The 16,297-nt window shown below is 41.1% G+C and overlaps 1 protein-coding gene across 2 annotated transcripts; it reads left to right on the forward strand.

The window, feature by feature from the left end:
• The first annotated feature begins 767 nt into the window (after positions 1–767).
• ptpn11a (protein tyrosine phosphatase non-receptor type 11a) lies at positions 768–14,793 on the forward strand. 2 transcript variants are annotated; one of them, XM_029515874.1, is made up of 16 exons: positions 768–1,031; positions 2,279–2,401; positions 4,325–4,519; positions 5,791–5,983; positions 7,853–7,972; positions 8,053–8,166; positions 8,666–8,762; positions 8,856–8,953; positions 9,140–9,298; positions 9,467–9,598; positions 10,089–10,243; positions 10,338–10,405; positions 10,565–10,716; positions 10,799–10,917; positions 11,007–11,112; positions 11,778–14,793. In XM_029515874.1, the coding sequence occupies exons 1-15, from the start codon at positions 1,018–1,020 to the stop codon at positions 11,074–11,076; spliced, it is 1,809 nt and encodes a 602-aa protein (XP_029371734.1). In that variant the 5' UTR covers positions 768–1,017; the 3' UTR covers positions 11,077–11,112; positions 11,778–14,793. The 2 variants fall into 2 exon arrangements, with proteins under 2 accessions (XP_029371734.1, XP_029371735.1); XM_029515875.1 differs by having other exon boundaries at positions 8,856–8,935.
• Positions 14,794–16,297: the final 1,504 nt, after the last annotated feature.

A 16,297-nucleotide genomic window follows, 5' to 3' on the forward strand; every position in this document is an offset into this window, starting at 1 on the left:
TGTGTTGTCTTTATATAAGAATGTTAATACAAATCCATAAAACGTGGTTTCATGTTTTTTGTTTGTTTGTTTGTTTTTTTGTCTTTTTGAAATCATATCAAGTTCAACTCAAGTTTAATAATAAGCCCGTAACAAGCAAACAATGCAATTAATATCTGTATGTGTGTTATATAGTACATCTTTATTGGGTGGTATGTTAATGATGCTTTTTGGTCTTTTAGATTTCATTAAAAGGCACATTTAACTTTCACAATATTATCCATTTCAAACTTTTCTATATATTTGGTTAATTAGAACAGAAGTAAAAGTAACATATACTTACTTCTATATCTTTATTATTTTTATATCCTCCACACTTTGGAGTGACTCGTTGAAAGTATATAAACGGGGTCACAAAATATTAGAAAACAGACTCATTGCTGAAGTTTCAGCTTGACGCTAAGGCGGCAAAGCGCAGGAGCGTCGGCAAGCCGCACGGTGACGCTCCGCGCCGCTTACATTTGCTGCCGCTCGGACTCGTTTCAGAAATGTTAGATTTTATATTTATATTTTATCTTTCTGTCGCTGCGCTGGGCGGAAGAAGAAGGAGGAAGAAGAATCTGTATGTTTGGCGTCTCACTGAGAGCGAGGCAGGGGCCAGCTGTTTTTTTTTTTTTTTTGTCGCATGTTTGTTGACGTCATATTCCTGCGTGGACGCCGACGCGGCACTAGGTGGCGGTAATGTCGCCATTAAAGTCGACGAAGAAGAAGAAGAAGACGTCCAGTAATCGAGTTGCTGTGAAGTCTCTGAGGCTGAGGCCTAAAGACTTTTTTTTTTATTTTTTTTATTTTTTTTTTGAAACACCCAACAGTTTAAGTTGTGTGTGGATGCCCGGAGGATTTCGGTGCCCGTTTTGACCGGGGTTGAACCGATGAAGCACCTCGGCCTGTGATCGAAGCGTTAACGGTCGGAAACGTTAGCCTGCTCGGTTGAAGCTAACAGCTAACTGCCAGCGAGGAAGTGAGGAGCGACAAAAAATGACATCTCGGAGGTAAGTCTGGAAAACAATGACTGCTGCCAACGTTAGCCGAGTTAGCTTTAACCGAAAACTCGGCCGCTGTGTGTGTGTGTGTGTGTGTGTGTGTGTGTGTGTGTGTGTGTGTGTGTGTGTGTGTGTGTGTGTGTGTGTGTGTGTGTGTCGGACAGCCGGCTCGGAGTTTGTGACGGTTCTGGAAAGAAAAGTGTCTGGAAGAGGAGCAGCTAGCTAAACACAGCTTCATTTAACACACACCGGCAACTCGGAGTCCAGTCTGAAGATGTTCAGTCCACTCCTTTAACGCTGTAACTGTAACTGTAAGTTATAACTACTACAACTGTCATCCCTTAAAGAAAAAATAATCGTGGAATAAAGACAGAAACACAGGAAACACAGGGCAGGTTTGTTGTGATCAAGTTTAAACCCCCACCAGGCACAACCTGCTTCATTTGCATAGCACGCAATCACAGACTGGACTGATGATTATATATGTATATTTTGTCGGAGTCTAAGAGAGAGCAACAGAAGTGGTCTCCTTCCTCCAGACAGAAGGCAAAAATAGAAACATAATGACAATGCAAGCACAGACTGGTCATATTTTAATGAATAAAGTTGTCTTGCGCCGACTGGAGGAAGACTTGAAACACAAACTTGATACATGGACCAAAGAGACAGACAGATGTGGGACAAAAAGAGTGAAAGAACTCTTTGAATCCTAAGTAATTGTGCTATGATTGACTTTGTCTGAATGGTTGGTCACAAATCCTCAGCACTCCTTCGTTCACCCTCAATCTTTGAGTCTAGTAGTAAACAGTGAATAGCGATTTCAAACTCACATGAATGCTCATCATTCATCTCACTAACTGGCCATCCTTGTAACCGGAGGGCCTGATTGGTGGCTGCTTGTACAGCAGGTTTTATCCCATGCTGTCACTGAGGTACATACGTGTGTGTGTGTGTGTGTGTGTGTGTCAGCGTTGGTTTGACTGTTTTGTTACATACTTTTTGTACTTTCTCAGGCTTTATATTCAGGTATGTGCGTGCTCTGTGCTTTGCTTGTAGGGGATAACATTTATGTTAAGTGGTGTCGTTAAGAGGCATTACAGTTTGCCTAAATTGTTGGATTGTTTGGGGGTGAAAAGCACTTTGCATACCACAAGCAACACTTGGGACTTTGGAAAATATGGACTCAAAACAGCAGCGATTACATTTAGTGCACAATGTTGTAAATTAGGCTGAGTGTTGTTTTCTTTTTCTATCAGGTGGTTTCACCCCAACATTACAGGTGTGGAGGCTGAAAACCTCCTGCTGACTCGTGGAGTGGATGGGAGCTTTTTAGCCAGACCCAGTAAAAGCAATCCTGGAGACTTCACCCTCTCAGTACGGTAAGTGTTGGCAGTCATGAGAGTACAAAGTAGCATAAACAACAAGATACAGTATGATGCTGTCAAAAATTTATTTTGAGCCTCCCAATAAAGTACACTGCCATGTCTGCTTATGCCTTAGACAAGATGTGTTCTTTAATGTAAAGAGTTATTAATAGCTCAGTGTATAAACTAAAATAAACTGTCCAATCTGTTTGAGCCATATTTCCATCCTATGCTGCATCAGAACTTTGTCTCCACCGAATCCAAACAAATGGATTTCACATTTAATCTAACATTAAATTCCAGCTCTTTACATCCATTACGGAAATAAAAGTCTGATAAATAATGTAGTCTAATGGACTGTGCTGAATATAATATAATAGTTTGAACGTATTTTCTTTCATAGACTCTTCTTTATTTTTCAGTTTGAAAGATATATGTCCTTCAATCTCAAACGCTTCTGGCCCCGCTGGCTAAAACACCAACCTCTTCTCTTAGTGTACCCATCGCCACGGTGAATTGTTGATTCCATTGATGATGGCTTTTTATTCCTCATGTACATGTTTAATTCAGAACATACCCAAAGTTGATTAAACTAACTCAGCTCAGTTCTTCTGGAACTGAAAACTCATCCTCTCAATTCAGGGGCCACATCTTATACAAGTCCTGTAAAAGTATAATTCTCAGCTTCTCTGTCAAAGTTATTTCCTCTCAGTATTGTTGTCCAGGAATCATGGGATATAATCTCGACCCTGAAAAGGGAGAATTGAAATGCAGTGTGATATTTTTATTTACTTTCAAATTGTGCCCTGTATTCACAATGAACTGTGTTAGATGATAGAAAACATCATCATCTCAGGGACAACCAACTTTATACTAATAAAACGTTTGTGGTTTTATCTAAGGGCCTGTCAAGTCATAAATTTTTTTAGATGCAGTATCATTAACTCAGTTTAGCTGATGTAGTCAATGTTATTTTTGTAATGGTCTCATATTTTAGCTGTACCGTCTCTCATCTCCACCATATTTGTTTCCTATGGAAACAAAACAATTCACATTGCTCATGTGGAAACAAGTCTCTGCTGGTTTAGACCAGCACGTCTGCCAGACTTAACCAAAAGTCATCCAAGGTTACGTACTGCTGAACCTCAGACCTGCCACAAGTTCTCCTTTTTTATTTTCCAAGATAATGGCGGTCACCTACAGTGACTCAGCACAGTGTACAGCGTCTTATCTGTGTCTTAAAAATGTGATGCTTTATTCTTAATCTTAATACTCAGCCTCCTCCTGCTGCTCTTTCACTTAGTTTTAATAGCAGAGATAGTTGATGTTGTTCATGGGTTTGCTTGTGTTAAGCATCATTTTTCTGCAGCTTTATCACTGAATATGCTTATCATACATATCACTTTTTGCTCGCAGTTTCCTGAAGTTTATTTTGTGGATTTTGTTGTTTCCAACCAGCAGGCCAACCGAGGTTATTTTCTCATATACATTTTATTGAGATGAAATCTAACTACAACAGTCCAAATATGTTCACATTACAGTTTGTAAACGTTCACACTGGAGATGAAGGGACTGGGGAGATCATTTAATTATTAACTAATCAATTAATAGCTTCCTTTATTATTCAACTTGTAACATAAGATCAGCAGATCCTCACAAGTGAGTAGTTGAAACACAAATGTTTGAATCTACACTTAACTTAACTGTCTATTGATCAACTCATCTGTTAATCAACTAATGGATAAATACAATAAATGAATCAAAAAATAATTTGTTAATGATCCGTTTACTTTGTCTGACAAAATACTTTATACAAAGGCCTTAAGGCAGGGACTTATGAGGTCCTGTTTGGGCAGAACTGTCTTCTTGTTGAAGTCTCTGTGTCCTGATGATGATGATGATGATGGAGTTCTCTCTGTTGCTTGTTTTTTCCTGCAGGCGAAATGGAGCTGTCACTCACATTAAGATCCAGAACACAGGAGACTACTACGACCTGTACGGCGGGGAGAAGTTTGCCACTCTTGCAGAGCTGGTGCAGTATTACATGGAGCATCACGGGCAGCTGAAGGAGAAAAATGGAGACGTCATCGAGCTCAAGTATCCGCTCAACTGCGCTGATCCCACCTCAGAGAGGTGAGTGTGATGATGAATTACAGAGACATTATCAGTGTCCCCGAATTATTTTGTTTTCTTATTTTAGTTGCGATTGCAGACGTTCTTTGTGTTTTTCTGAAATTGAATCCGTTCACCTTTCAGAATAACAGCAGCACAAACTACGGCTTTTAAAATCCACTCAAACATCTTAAATAAATCCAGAATGACTTTCATGAAGATTGCATTAGTCTTCATTTGGGTGTGATAGCTTTAAAAAGAAAACCTTTTTCTCAGCCAAATGGAATAACCAGCATTTGTGATTATCTTAAATTTAGCTGAAGACACACAGTTCCTCAGCTGATAAGACCACATCACGTTACTGTGAAAAAGTACTGTTGCTGAGAAAGAGGAACTGTACTGGTCATAGACCTTGTGTTCCCATTACATTCATCCACTTCGTCTTCCCGCTTTCATAAAAGAGCTGCAGTTTTCTCTCCAGTTGTTTTGGTAAATTAAGAAAGATATGTGCCAGTAAAACAGATATACGAGCACATTTTATATTCCCAGAAATTAAATTGGGGTTTCAGCAGCATTTTATTGTGGTGTAGTGTTTTCCTGCTGAGTCTGAAAGAGAGAAGCTTTTGGGAGAATGAGCAGCAGTGTTACATCACAGTTAGCCAATTGTTTAAACTGTCATCTGAGCGCTGCGCGGACAACGAAACCAGAAACTGTCTCAACTATTTGTACATGAGCTGCTGCACTAAAAAAAGAGGATTTTAACTTTTAAATAAGTGGATGATTAAGAAACAATGCACGATAACTCAAGGTGTGCATGTGATAGGATCGGGTGACCACATCTGGAGGAGGTCTGGTTCATGTTGTGACCGTGTCTCAGCTGGATGCCACGCATCACATCATTAAGAGAAGGTTCACGAGGCCACTAAAGGCAATTCAGGGAGGGAAATGCGTTGTTTCATTCATCAGTGAAACAATAAAAGATGATCAAGTCCAGGTGGGGGTCTGGATTTTGTTTCCCGCTGTAATACAGGATTTTTGGGCTCTGGATGAGATATTTGACTCAAAGAAGTGAAAGTTGCAACTCACTCTGGGCTTTCACAAGAAATTGAACCTTAAAGTTGCAACTTGTCAGTTGGCTGGATGCTTGTAAATGATAAACATAGAGTTTTGAGAAATACGTTTTTGTAGTCATCAGTGGAAGCTTCTTCTGGCTCAAGCCATCTTTAATTATCCTTCAGTAAATAGTCTAATTAAAAGCTGTTTTTCTTTTTTGTTTGGTTTTTTTCTCCCAGATGGTTCCATGGACACTTGTCGGGCAGAGAGGCTGAGAAGCTGCTGACTGAGAAAGGGAAGAACGGCAGCTTCCTGGTGAGAGAGAGCCAGAGCCATCCGGGTGATTTCGTCCTTTCAGTTCGTACAGGAGATGACAAGACAGACAGCAGTGACAGCAAACCTAAAGTCACTCATGTCATGATCTGCTGCAAGGTAAGCTCTGACTGGTACAGACGTGCTGCTGCATCCCTACAATGTCCCAGATGTCTTTATTGCTCACGGGGCATCCTGTTGATTTAATTTACAACTGAACAGCCACAAATCCAGTGTGTGCACAAGCACAGCAGGTATTATATTGTGTCAACAAAAACCAGTTCTTTATTAGTGAGGTAGACGGTCAGAGAAACCTGGAGGCTGAACCATGAAGCCAGATTAGAGTTTTCTCCAGCTGTCTTTGGTTTTCCATTAAGACAAAACTGGCTAATTTTGATCATTTTGACTTTAGTAATACCTGATGCACAGCTAAGAGACAGTTCAAAAGACGGCAGTTTATTTTCAGTTACTTCCCCGTCACTTCCCACCCCTTCATGAGACCTGATTCTTTTGCTGTTACAGCCACACAAACAAATTGACTGATCCAGTTTTCACAAACCGCAGAGCTTCCCAACATTCTGACATTGAAGTGTAATTTTTAAGACCAACATACTCTGGCACTGGTGCAGATGGTGACGTCTAGAGGGATTCAAGTTATAATTATTTAACTGTTTTTGGAAGGAAGACTGAGTGTTATGATCTTCTGCAAGGTTCATCAAATGTTATATTTAAACAAGCAACAGATTTATTTATTTTTTTAAATAGATATATCAGCACAATCATTTCACGTGTGTCACTGCTGAGCTGCGAACAAATGGAGGTAGAGTTAAATAATTTACACACAGGCCACGGCAACATTTTAATTTCTTTAATGCTTGACAATCTCCTCTTCCATCATTGCAGCTCAGACTAACATGAGCAGACTTTGTAATGATGGTTGGCAGTAAAGACTAAAGAAAGATAATGAATTATAAATGAGCATGTGAATCAGATTGCCCTTATCAAACAAACTAATTTTATCCTGTTTTCTGCTGAGGGAGGGGACGCTGATAGGCTCCTGAGCTGTTTCTGCATGGATCTGGATGAGCATCACTGCCGGCACTATGACTTTACCTGCAGCTTTCATCAGATTAAATAGAGACAATGTGTCACATTAACAACACAGATCTTTGACGTGAATAGTAATTAACTGTAAGCAGCTTCATGATGCTGCTGATACAGGACAGGATGACTGTGACTGTGGCTCAGTGAAGGCAGAAGAGTTTCTTTTTGAGCTTGTTCAGAAGAGGACTGGATTCAGGCAGAGCAGGGTGTGAGAGAAGAGATAATTACAACTTCATCTAAAGTCAGACTGAGTCTGAATTAAAAGTGACACCTCAGTGAGTTGGTTTCTGTTTTGATGTAAAGTCTAAAATTTGAGCTCTATATCTAAAAACTGATACAAGAGACTGAAGAGTCAATCCGTGCTGCTGCAGTCAGGATAAAACATTTGTGGTTGAGCTGCTGGGATGCCCAGTAAAACTCTAAAATGACCAACACCTCGATATCAACGCTCCTCTTTCATACAAGAAGGTAACCTCACAGTTGGAGGGAGCAGCAGTAAACAAAAGGGAAGTTGCACCAGCATTATTAACTAATGCTGGTTTCACTTGGCCCCAGCTCCTCCAGCTTTCTGGTTCCCTCACCGAGACCCGATTCCACTCAGTCATTAAAAGGTCAAGAAGAACGACACGCTCTCGGTATTTGTGTGTTTGATAAGATCAAGCTTTTGGGAATTAAATACAGTCTCCCTTTGGGCTTTGCCCACATTTTCTTTTGTGTTTGTGTGGCACATGACATCACTTCCTATTTGAAATGGGTTTATGTCAGATCCTTATTTGAGTCCATTGTGTTGTTAAAAAGCTGTATTATTTTGGTGACTGTAAATGTCCGGATTGTATGATGATGATGCTCGTTGTCCTTGTTGCTGATGTGTGGCTTTTCATTCAGCACGACCTGAAGTATGACGTAGGCGGAGGGGAGAAGTTCGACTCCCTTACCGACTTGGTTGAACACTACAAGAAGAACCCCATGGTGGAAACTCTGGGCACTGTGCTTCAGCTAAAACAGGTATGCCCTCATCTCTGGTTCGGACTCTGGCCAACTGTGAGCTACAGCGGCGTTTCCTGATTGTATTCTCTCCTCTTCAGCCTCTGAACACTACTCGTATTAATGCAGCTGAGATTGAAAGTCGAGTTAGGGAACTGAGCAAACTCGCGGAGGCCACAGACAAGTTCAAACAGGGATTCTGGGAAGAATTTGAGGTAAGCGATTCTGCCTGTTTCTGTCCTTTTTTATAGCCAAATATGTTCTCTGCTGCGTGTCAACTTCTCACAACGCAAAAATGAACACAGACACGAAAGCCCCTTCAGATGTGTCTGGTTGAATAGATGTGATAGTTGAGCTTCAGGGTCTTTTGTATGTAAAAGTGGATTAGGGGGTGTGACTGTAATTGACTGACAATTACTCTATCTAGTACATATCTGATTGACTTGACTTTTTTACAGAAATAAACTATCTGGTATATCCAAAACTCCACTGAAAGAAATAGTAATAAGTGTAATTAGGTAATGTAAATATAAATCTTTTATTTTACAATTCTGCTTTCCAAGAACTGTAAAATAAATATGGAAAAAGTTCCTTGAAATAAAGGAAAATCTTGGTTTAAATTTAATAATTTCCTCATTTTACATAGACCATGTCTGAAAAGGGCTTGAGTAAAACCCCAGCAGTGTTAATCTCTCTCTTCCTCTTCTCGTGCAGACGTTGCAACAACAAGAGTGCAAACTGCTCTACAGTCGCAAAGAGGGCCAGAGAGCAGAAAACAAAAACAAGAACAGATACAAGAACATTCTGCCATGTGAGCTACGCTCAGCCGCCACTCACTTTAACGCTTTGGCACTTGAACGTGTCACCGGAGGCGACTAACCGTTCTGCTGTTGTCTGTTTGCAGTCGACCACACACGCGTGGTGCTGAATGACGGGGACCTAAATGAGCCGGGCTCTGACTACATCAACGCCAATATCATCATGGTAGTATCCACTGTCATGGTAAACTCACTTCATCCTCAGGGGACTCTCACACACTGACACACCTATCAGACAAACACACAGACACACACAATAATGTTGTCTGGTTCATCCAGTAGTTGACCAGCATGTCTGATGTTTGAGTCTGTGCTGAATGTCTTTGTATATGAACAATCAGCTGACTGTCGTTTCTCTGTGCGTGTGCAGCCGGAGCTGGACTCAAAGTGTAACAGTACCAAGGTGAAGAAGAGCTACATTGCCACTCAGGGCTGTCTGCACAACACCATCAGTGACTTCTGGAGGATGGTGTTTCAGGAAAACTCTCGAGTCATCGTCATGACCACCAAAGAGGTGGAGAGAGGGAAGGTGAGTAAAAGTATTGTTCATCTGGCTCCGCCCCTCAACGCTCAAACGCTGTTGTCATACTTGCTTTTTTTTTTTTTTCCTAGCTAGTGAAAAGTTAAAAACCCCAAAATATTTCGTTTGAAAACGACACAGAAGGTCACAACGAAATGTGTTGTTGTGTGTCTGCAGAGTAAGTGTGTGAAGTACTGGCCGGACGTGTCGGCCCTGAAGGAGTACGGCGCCATGCGGGTACGCAACGTCAGAGAGACGGCTGCACACGACTACATCTTAAGAGAGCTCAAACTCTCCAAAGTTGGACAGGTAAGTGTGTGTGTGTGTGTGTGTGTGTCTGTGTGTGTGTGTGTGTGTCTGTGTGTGTGTGTGTGTCTGTGTCTGTGTCTGTGTGTGTGTGTGTGTGTGTTGATGCATGTTTGTTTATCTTCACTTGGAAACTTTGAAGTGAACGTTTTGATTAAGATGTCATTCTGCCTTGAAATGAACATTTGCCCTTGTCATCTAAGATAACATGAATTAATCAATCCTACAGGGAAATTAGAGACTAATTACAAACTTGTGGTTCAAGATTATTGCTGCATTTTCTCTTCTCGTGTAGCTTATCAGAAAATATGAAAATAAAAGATTAGTGAGACTGGAGATATTTTATAATTCTGTTTTACTGTCTATCATCTTTTTTTTTTTTAATACAGTATGTAGTCCTTCATTAGTGCCCATATGTGTGTTTATGTTTTTTAAAAGTGACAAATATGAATGTATTGAAGCAGCTGAAAGTTGTGTGTGTGTGTGTTTTCAGGGCAACACAGAACGCACAGTGTGGCAGTACCACTTCAGGGCCTGGCCGGACCACGGAGTCCCCACCGACCCGGGCGGCGTGCTCGACTTCTTAGAGGAAGTCCACCTGAAGCAGGAGAGCATCCTGGACGCCGGGCCTATTGCAGTACACTGCAGGTACGAGTGAAGGAGCCGTAGATCCTCCAACAGCCTCCAGTGGTTGGACCAGAGCAGACATGTTGAATCAAAGCGTTTCTCTTCTGTTCTGCAGTGCAGGGATTGGACGGACAGGAACGTTCATCGTGATCGACATCCTGATTGATGTGATCAGAGAAAAAGGTGAGTTTGTTTTGTGCGCCAACGAAACAATGTTCTGTTGGAAGTTTCTTCCTGTTAAAAGGGAGTTTGACCTTTTAAAGAGCCTTGGTGTTGTTTATTATATTATGACTTGATGATATTTGAACAATAGTAGAATGAAATATCGTCTTCACCGTGCAGGCGTGGACTGTGACATCGACGTGCCAAAGACCATCCAGATGGTTCGCTCTCAGCGCTCTGGGATGGTGCAGACTGAGGCTCAGTACAGATTCATCTACATGGCCGTGCAGCACTATATAGAAACTCTGCAGAGACGCATCGAGGAAGAGCAGGTGAGCAGCTGACAGCTGTTCACTTCTTCACTTTGGCCTTCTGTCTCCTGTCACTAACCTTTCCCTCTTTCTGTCTCTGCAGAAAAGTAAGATTAAAGGGCGGGAGTACACGAACATCAAGTACTCCATGTCTGACCTGAGCGGAGGGGAGCAGAGCCCTTTGCCTCCTTGCACTCCCATTCCTACTCCCACCTGCACAGAGTGAGTGACGCTGCAGCTCAAGTTCCATTTAAACCCTGTTCTAAAAGCCTGGTTTGTTGTTTGTCGCTGACCCATCTGTTTGATGGCAGGATGAGGGAGGACAGCTCCAGAGTGTATGAGAACGTGGGCCTCATGCAGCAGCAGAAGAGCTACAGATGAGATTCACCTTTGACCCCAGTGCTCTATCAGTTCCAGGTAAAAACAACAAACATCCAGCATCCTGCTGCTTGGACAAAAAAACCAAGCACCTAGAGTGACCTGGTTCAAAGGAAGGACCAAATGTGGAGAACACACGTGAAATAAACAGATAACTGTAAGGAACGTAAATAAAATATACAGCTACAACAAACGTAGACTAAACTTTAATTCCACAGGACACAGAGGACAGTAAAAACTTCTATTTGGAGGACACCCAACTCGTCATTTCCACTGAACGCACAACAACAATGTTTGATTTCTCACACAGCTGATGGGTGTACTGTGTATTACGTGTGACTGAAGTTTTTGATTTGAAACACAAAAATATTTCTGAATTAATTATCGATAACTGGGAAACAAGAAGTTCTGGTTTTACCAAATGAAAACAGAACATGTCCTTTTTTTAAAATCCAACCAGGCACGTCTCTAATGGAGTGTCCTCTTTCCTCTTTTCCATTTCCTCTCTCTCTACACTGTCAAATCAGATAATAAAGGCCAATAAATAGCCAAGAAAAAAAAATACAGCTAAAATATTAAATCTGTTTAGGAAATGGGTAAAATTAAAAACAGAGTCATCTTCTGATAGAAACCAGGTGTCCCTGCAGGTGAGAGGAATAAAATATTTGACTTTCTATTTCCATTTTTCCCTCTCTGTCTCTTAGGATCTTGATACCTGACAGTTAATTTCGCCAGCTACACCTTGACGCCTCAGACTTGACCGTAATGACATGGAACGACGGATAAGAAACACACGTACACAACAAACACACAAAACAGCCACCAGGGTCCTCCTGTTTGCGCTCATCTTACATGAACATTTGCCCTGTAGTTGAATTCTAAACCACTGTGATCGTCGTCAGAGCCTTTGAGAAGCCTAAACCCCCCCGTCTCGACCACAGGTTGGGTTTGGCCTTTGTAAATCTCTCACTAACAAGGGCTGCAAACAGCGAGCGCTCTCCTCTGAGGGAACAACCCAGCTAACCTTTGCTCATCTCTCATTTTTCTAAGTTTGTTTTGTTTATTTTTATTTTTTACTTTAATGAACCAAAGGAAAGTTGTGCAAATCTCGTTGAGAAGAGGGAAGTGAAGAGTTTCCTGAAAAAGGCCTGTGCCAAAACTACAAAATGATTTTACTCACAGCCAATTCATAGTCTCCATTCGGCCTGAAAAGCCTTTAAAGTCGAGACGGAGACCCTTTGTTTTATTTCTCTCTGTCCTTCCTGGGTCAAAGGTAGTGCAAAATTCCCAATAATTGTCGCCTAGCTTTCACTTTATTCTCTAGAATAATGTCTCTGAATGAAGTATTGGTATTATAGTGTGATATCACATTTACAGTTGATCTGTTGACTCGTAATCCACTTTATTCTAAGCATTAATTCCTTTTTTTGGTGCCAGAACTGCCTTGAAGAGAAATGTAATTTCAGACAGTTCAGAGTGTGAATTAACTTTTTTAAAATTGTGATTTGTTTTTTTTTTTATTTTCTTGTTCAAATGGGTTTAATATAGTTCTGTTGGGATACACAGTGTCTGTTAGTTAACCATTCCTGAGCTCAAGCCGAATGTCCTTAATGCTGCACTTTGGTTCAGCAGCATGACAGAAACAGTCGAGCCTTGATTCACCTGGTGGATTTCTAAATAATCTAATCTGGGGTTAGTACAGGAGTATTTGGGGGACGGGGGCACATGTTTAGTTTTGTTGTTTTGGCCTCCTCCCATTCCTGCCTGCACTTCTATGTCAAGTCGGACGTGTTAAGATTTCAGGGGAGTTTGTTGTGTATTTCAGTTGCTGGCATCAGACGCCCAGCTGCCAAATGACATAAACTTAAAGTTTATTTCTTTTTTTTCTTTATTTTTAGTGCATATTCATACTTTATTGTTCTTTGTAAAGACGGATGCCTTTCATGTGCCGTGGCCTATTCTCAGCACCACATGTACTGAAGTTTAAGAGCAACTGTTTTAAAAGCAATCGCACACCTCTCAGCTTCAGAAGTAGAGATTCACTGCTGTGGTTGTAGATTGTTGGGCCTGTGATAGTCAGCCGGGTTTAGTCACACACACACACACACACACTCACACTCTTGCACACACACAGGAGAGTATATTCTCAATTTCTGTTCACGCTAATCAAACTACTTAAAGGAATAGTTCAACACTTTAGGAATTGCACTCATCTACTTTCCTGCACAGAGTCGGGGGAGAAGATAGACACCAAGTCTGAGAAGCTGCCTCTCTCAAGTCTGTGGCTGATTAGCTTAGTGCGAAGAAGCACAAATATCTAAAATGGGAGGAAACAGCTCGCGTGATTTTGTTTTTTTTTTTTTTTTTTTGTGGTCTGAAACGTAACAAAATCCGCAGTGCGACACTAAAGGCCAGTTACACATCAGACCTGTCAGAGATGAAGCCAGGCTAGCTGTTTCCTCCCTCTAAGCTAAACTAAGCTAATTACCCACCAGCTCAGTACAAATATGAATGCTCTATGAAACTCGGTGCAGGAAAGCAAATAAGTGTTTTCCGAGTCATCAAACTTTATCTTCAGTCAGCTGCAGTATTTAGGGAAGTCAAATATTTTGTATTCTAGTCACTGATCCGACTCATACACTAACTCATTTCAAACTCGTGGCCTAAGTATTATCATTCGTCAAGCCTTTCCAGCTTCTGCACACTGGCTTTACCGTCACTCGCCTTGAGAAACTGCAGTCTTGTGATTGGACTTACTGTAACAGTACTGACTCACAATCTCTGCATTGAGGAGGAAAAATAAAAAAGGAAGAAGCTGCTCTTCTTCTTTGCCTTGAGGGACAGTACAACGTCACTGATCCAGGATTGAACAGGTTCTTTGTGCAACATTTAAAAATCATAAAATCAGTGTTTTTTGTTTTTTTTCCTCCTTGGGAGCTGCCTTCTCCCACCGGAGGACTCTGCTAACACTCAGCTGCTGCTTCACAGCAAGCGTTCTTTGAAGCTTCTCTCCCGGGTGAACATCATCCACTGACTGAGTTAGACCTTTTGTACTGTATGCAGTTTTATTGTCGAACGGATGAGTTTGTTCTTGTCTAATGTTTAGTGGAGTGCTTGTTTGTGATGTATCTTGTCCTGTGGTGTGTGTGCAGGGATGTGTGTATGTGCTGTGAGAGAGTGGCTGCTTATCAGCCATTAATTCTTGGATACTTTTCTTTTTGCCTTTTTATTTTTTTTTTTTTTTTATTTTATTTTTTAAGTTTTGTTTCGCAGACGATAAAACTGCTTTGCATTTATCATGTAAGCAATTTAGATGCATAGACGTGCCTTCTATGCATATGCCGACATGTATGTGATAGGTATTATAAAGACAAAACAGTGCTCTTTAGTTTCCACCGCCATTCAAGAACCTATAACACTTAAATGTGAATTTTCATCCTGAACATCCTGAACAAAATAGGAAAAACGGTGATCGCAATGCAAACAAACTATATTTTTTAACATGTATATTGTACATGAGTACCAGGTAGAGGAGAATGTACTTACTAAAAAAAAAAAACATATCTACTTGCCAATAAGATATACTGTATGTATATTCCTACAGCTTTCTCTCTGTGACACAGGGAGGGGCCTCTCACAAAGCATTAAAGGTTTATTGTATGACTTTCAATGCAGTTAACCATGTTAACTTCCTCAATAACAATAAATGGCTAGCTCATGCCTCATGAAGTCGGTGTGTTTTTCTGTCTCATCGGTAATTTAATCTGTCTAAAAAGACTACATGTAAATACCGAAGGAGGAAAAAGGTTCAAACATCCACGGGGCAGAAATCACTAAATGTTGGTTTAAGAGTCGGCAGCAGAAGAAGTTTCACCTGAAACCTGAACTGTTAGCTGGAGATCAGTTGAGGCAGTTTGCAATAATTAGGAAACGATTCAAAACCAAGTTTCAGTCTGACCTTCAGTGAGGCGGGGGCAGGTCAGTTAGTCTGATTTGGTGCAGTAGAGACTTTGGTGATTACTCAGAATGAGCATGAAAACTGAAACCAGATGCAACTAGAAGAATTATAACTTTGTTTTTGTAATTCAGGTGAAATGACTCTAACTTTTCTTTTTGGATCAGTGCATAATGTAGTTTTAACCCCGACCCCCCCCCCCCCCCTCGGTCTTTTCTTTTCCTTGAGTAATTAGTTTATGTGGCTTTTTGTTATAATTTCATTAACCCTCATCTGGAGACCTTCAAGGACTGAATGGGGATCAGTATCAGTTTAAACTAATTCTGTTTGCCTCATTGGACGACCTACAATGAAGCTGACAGGAGCTTAATGAGGATAATGACATTTGGAAAAAAAAAAAAAAAACAAGCCCGGGCCAAACAAATCGACATCAGCAACAAACGATTTCTTTTATTTATCGGTGTGACATTTCTGCTCTTTGAGTCTGATCCTGCAGCAGGATGATGGAAGCACTTTCTCACAGTTCGAGTCTTTGTTATCTGGTTTGGTCAAAAACTTTCGAGCCGTGTAGTTTATCGTCACGTCTGTGATGCGGTTATCTGTGATCTGTTGTGGTTTCTGGTTATCTGGACTTCATGGGACATGTCCACAGTTTGTTTCTGGCCTGGAGCTGGTGAAGGACGACCAATCACATCTGAGGTTGAAGGTTTCCTTTCATTTCTGAAACAGCAGTTTTTTTTATGTCTAAATGTTGCTCAGTTTGTGTCTCTGGGTTGTCATCACAAACGTCTCGCCCTCAGGACGGTCTGTATGTGGGACACTTACTGCAGCAGGTCTGTTCAGCGTCGTATTTGTACCAATCGGAACGATGAGTGAGCGAGTGAATACCTGTCTGCTGTGGAGTCATGTGACTTAACAGGCTCGATGCCAGCTGCAGCTGATGAAATCCAGATGTTAGCAGGTCTTAGCGGGTCCCAAATAAAACATCCCTGGAAGGTTAAACCAAAAGTGGAGCACCGTGAGAGTTTGAGTTTAAACGGTTTCCACCAAAATAAACAATCAGAATGAATAAATCTGCTCCTTAATTCAGCATTTAGGAAGCAGAAACATCTGGTGTGGTTTCAGCTTTTCAAGGAGAAAGAATCAGTGAGGCAGCTTTCATTCTTGTTTTTGTGTCATCTATGACCCCTGAGGATAACACACACACACACACACTTGGATATGTAGAGCTACACTCTTTATATTCGGGGTTGTGAATGACGTTACTCA

This window comes from Echeneis naucrates, chromosome 12 (genome assembly GCF_900963305.1).
Source record: "Echeneis naucrates chromosome 12, fEcheNa1.1, whole genome shotgun sequence".
Lineage (NCBI taxonomy): Eukaryota > Metazoa > Chordata > Actinopteri > Carangiformes > Echeneidae > Echeneis > Echeneis naucrates.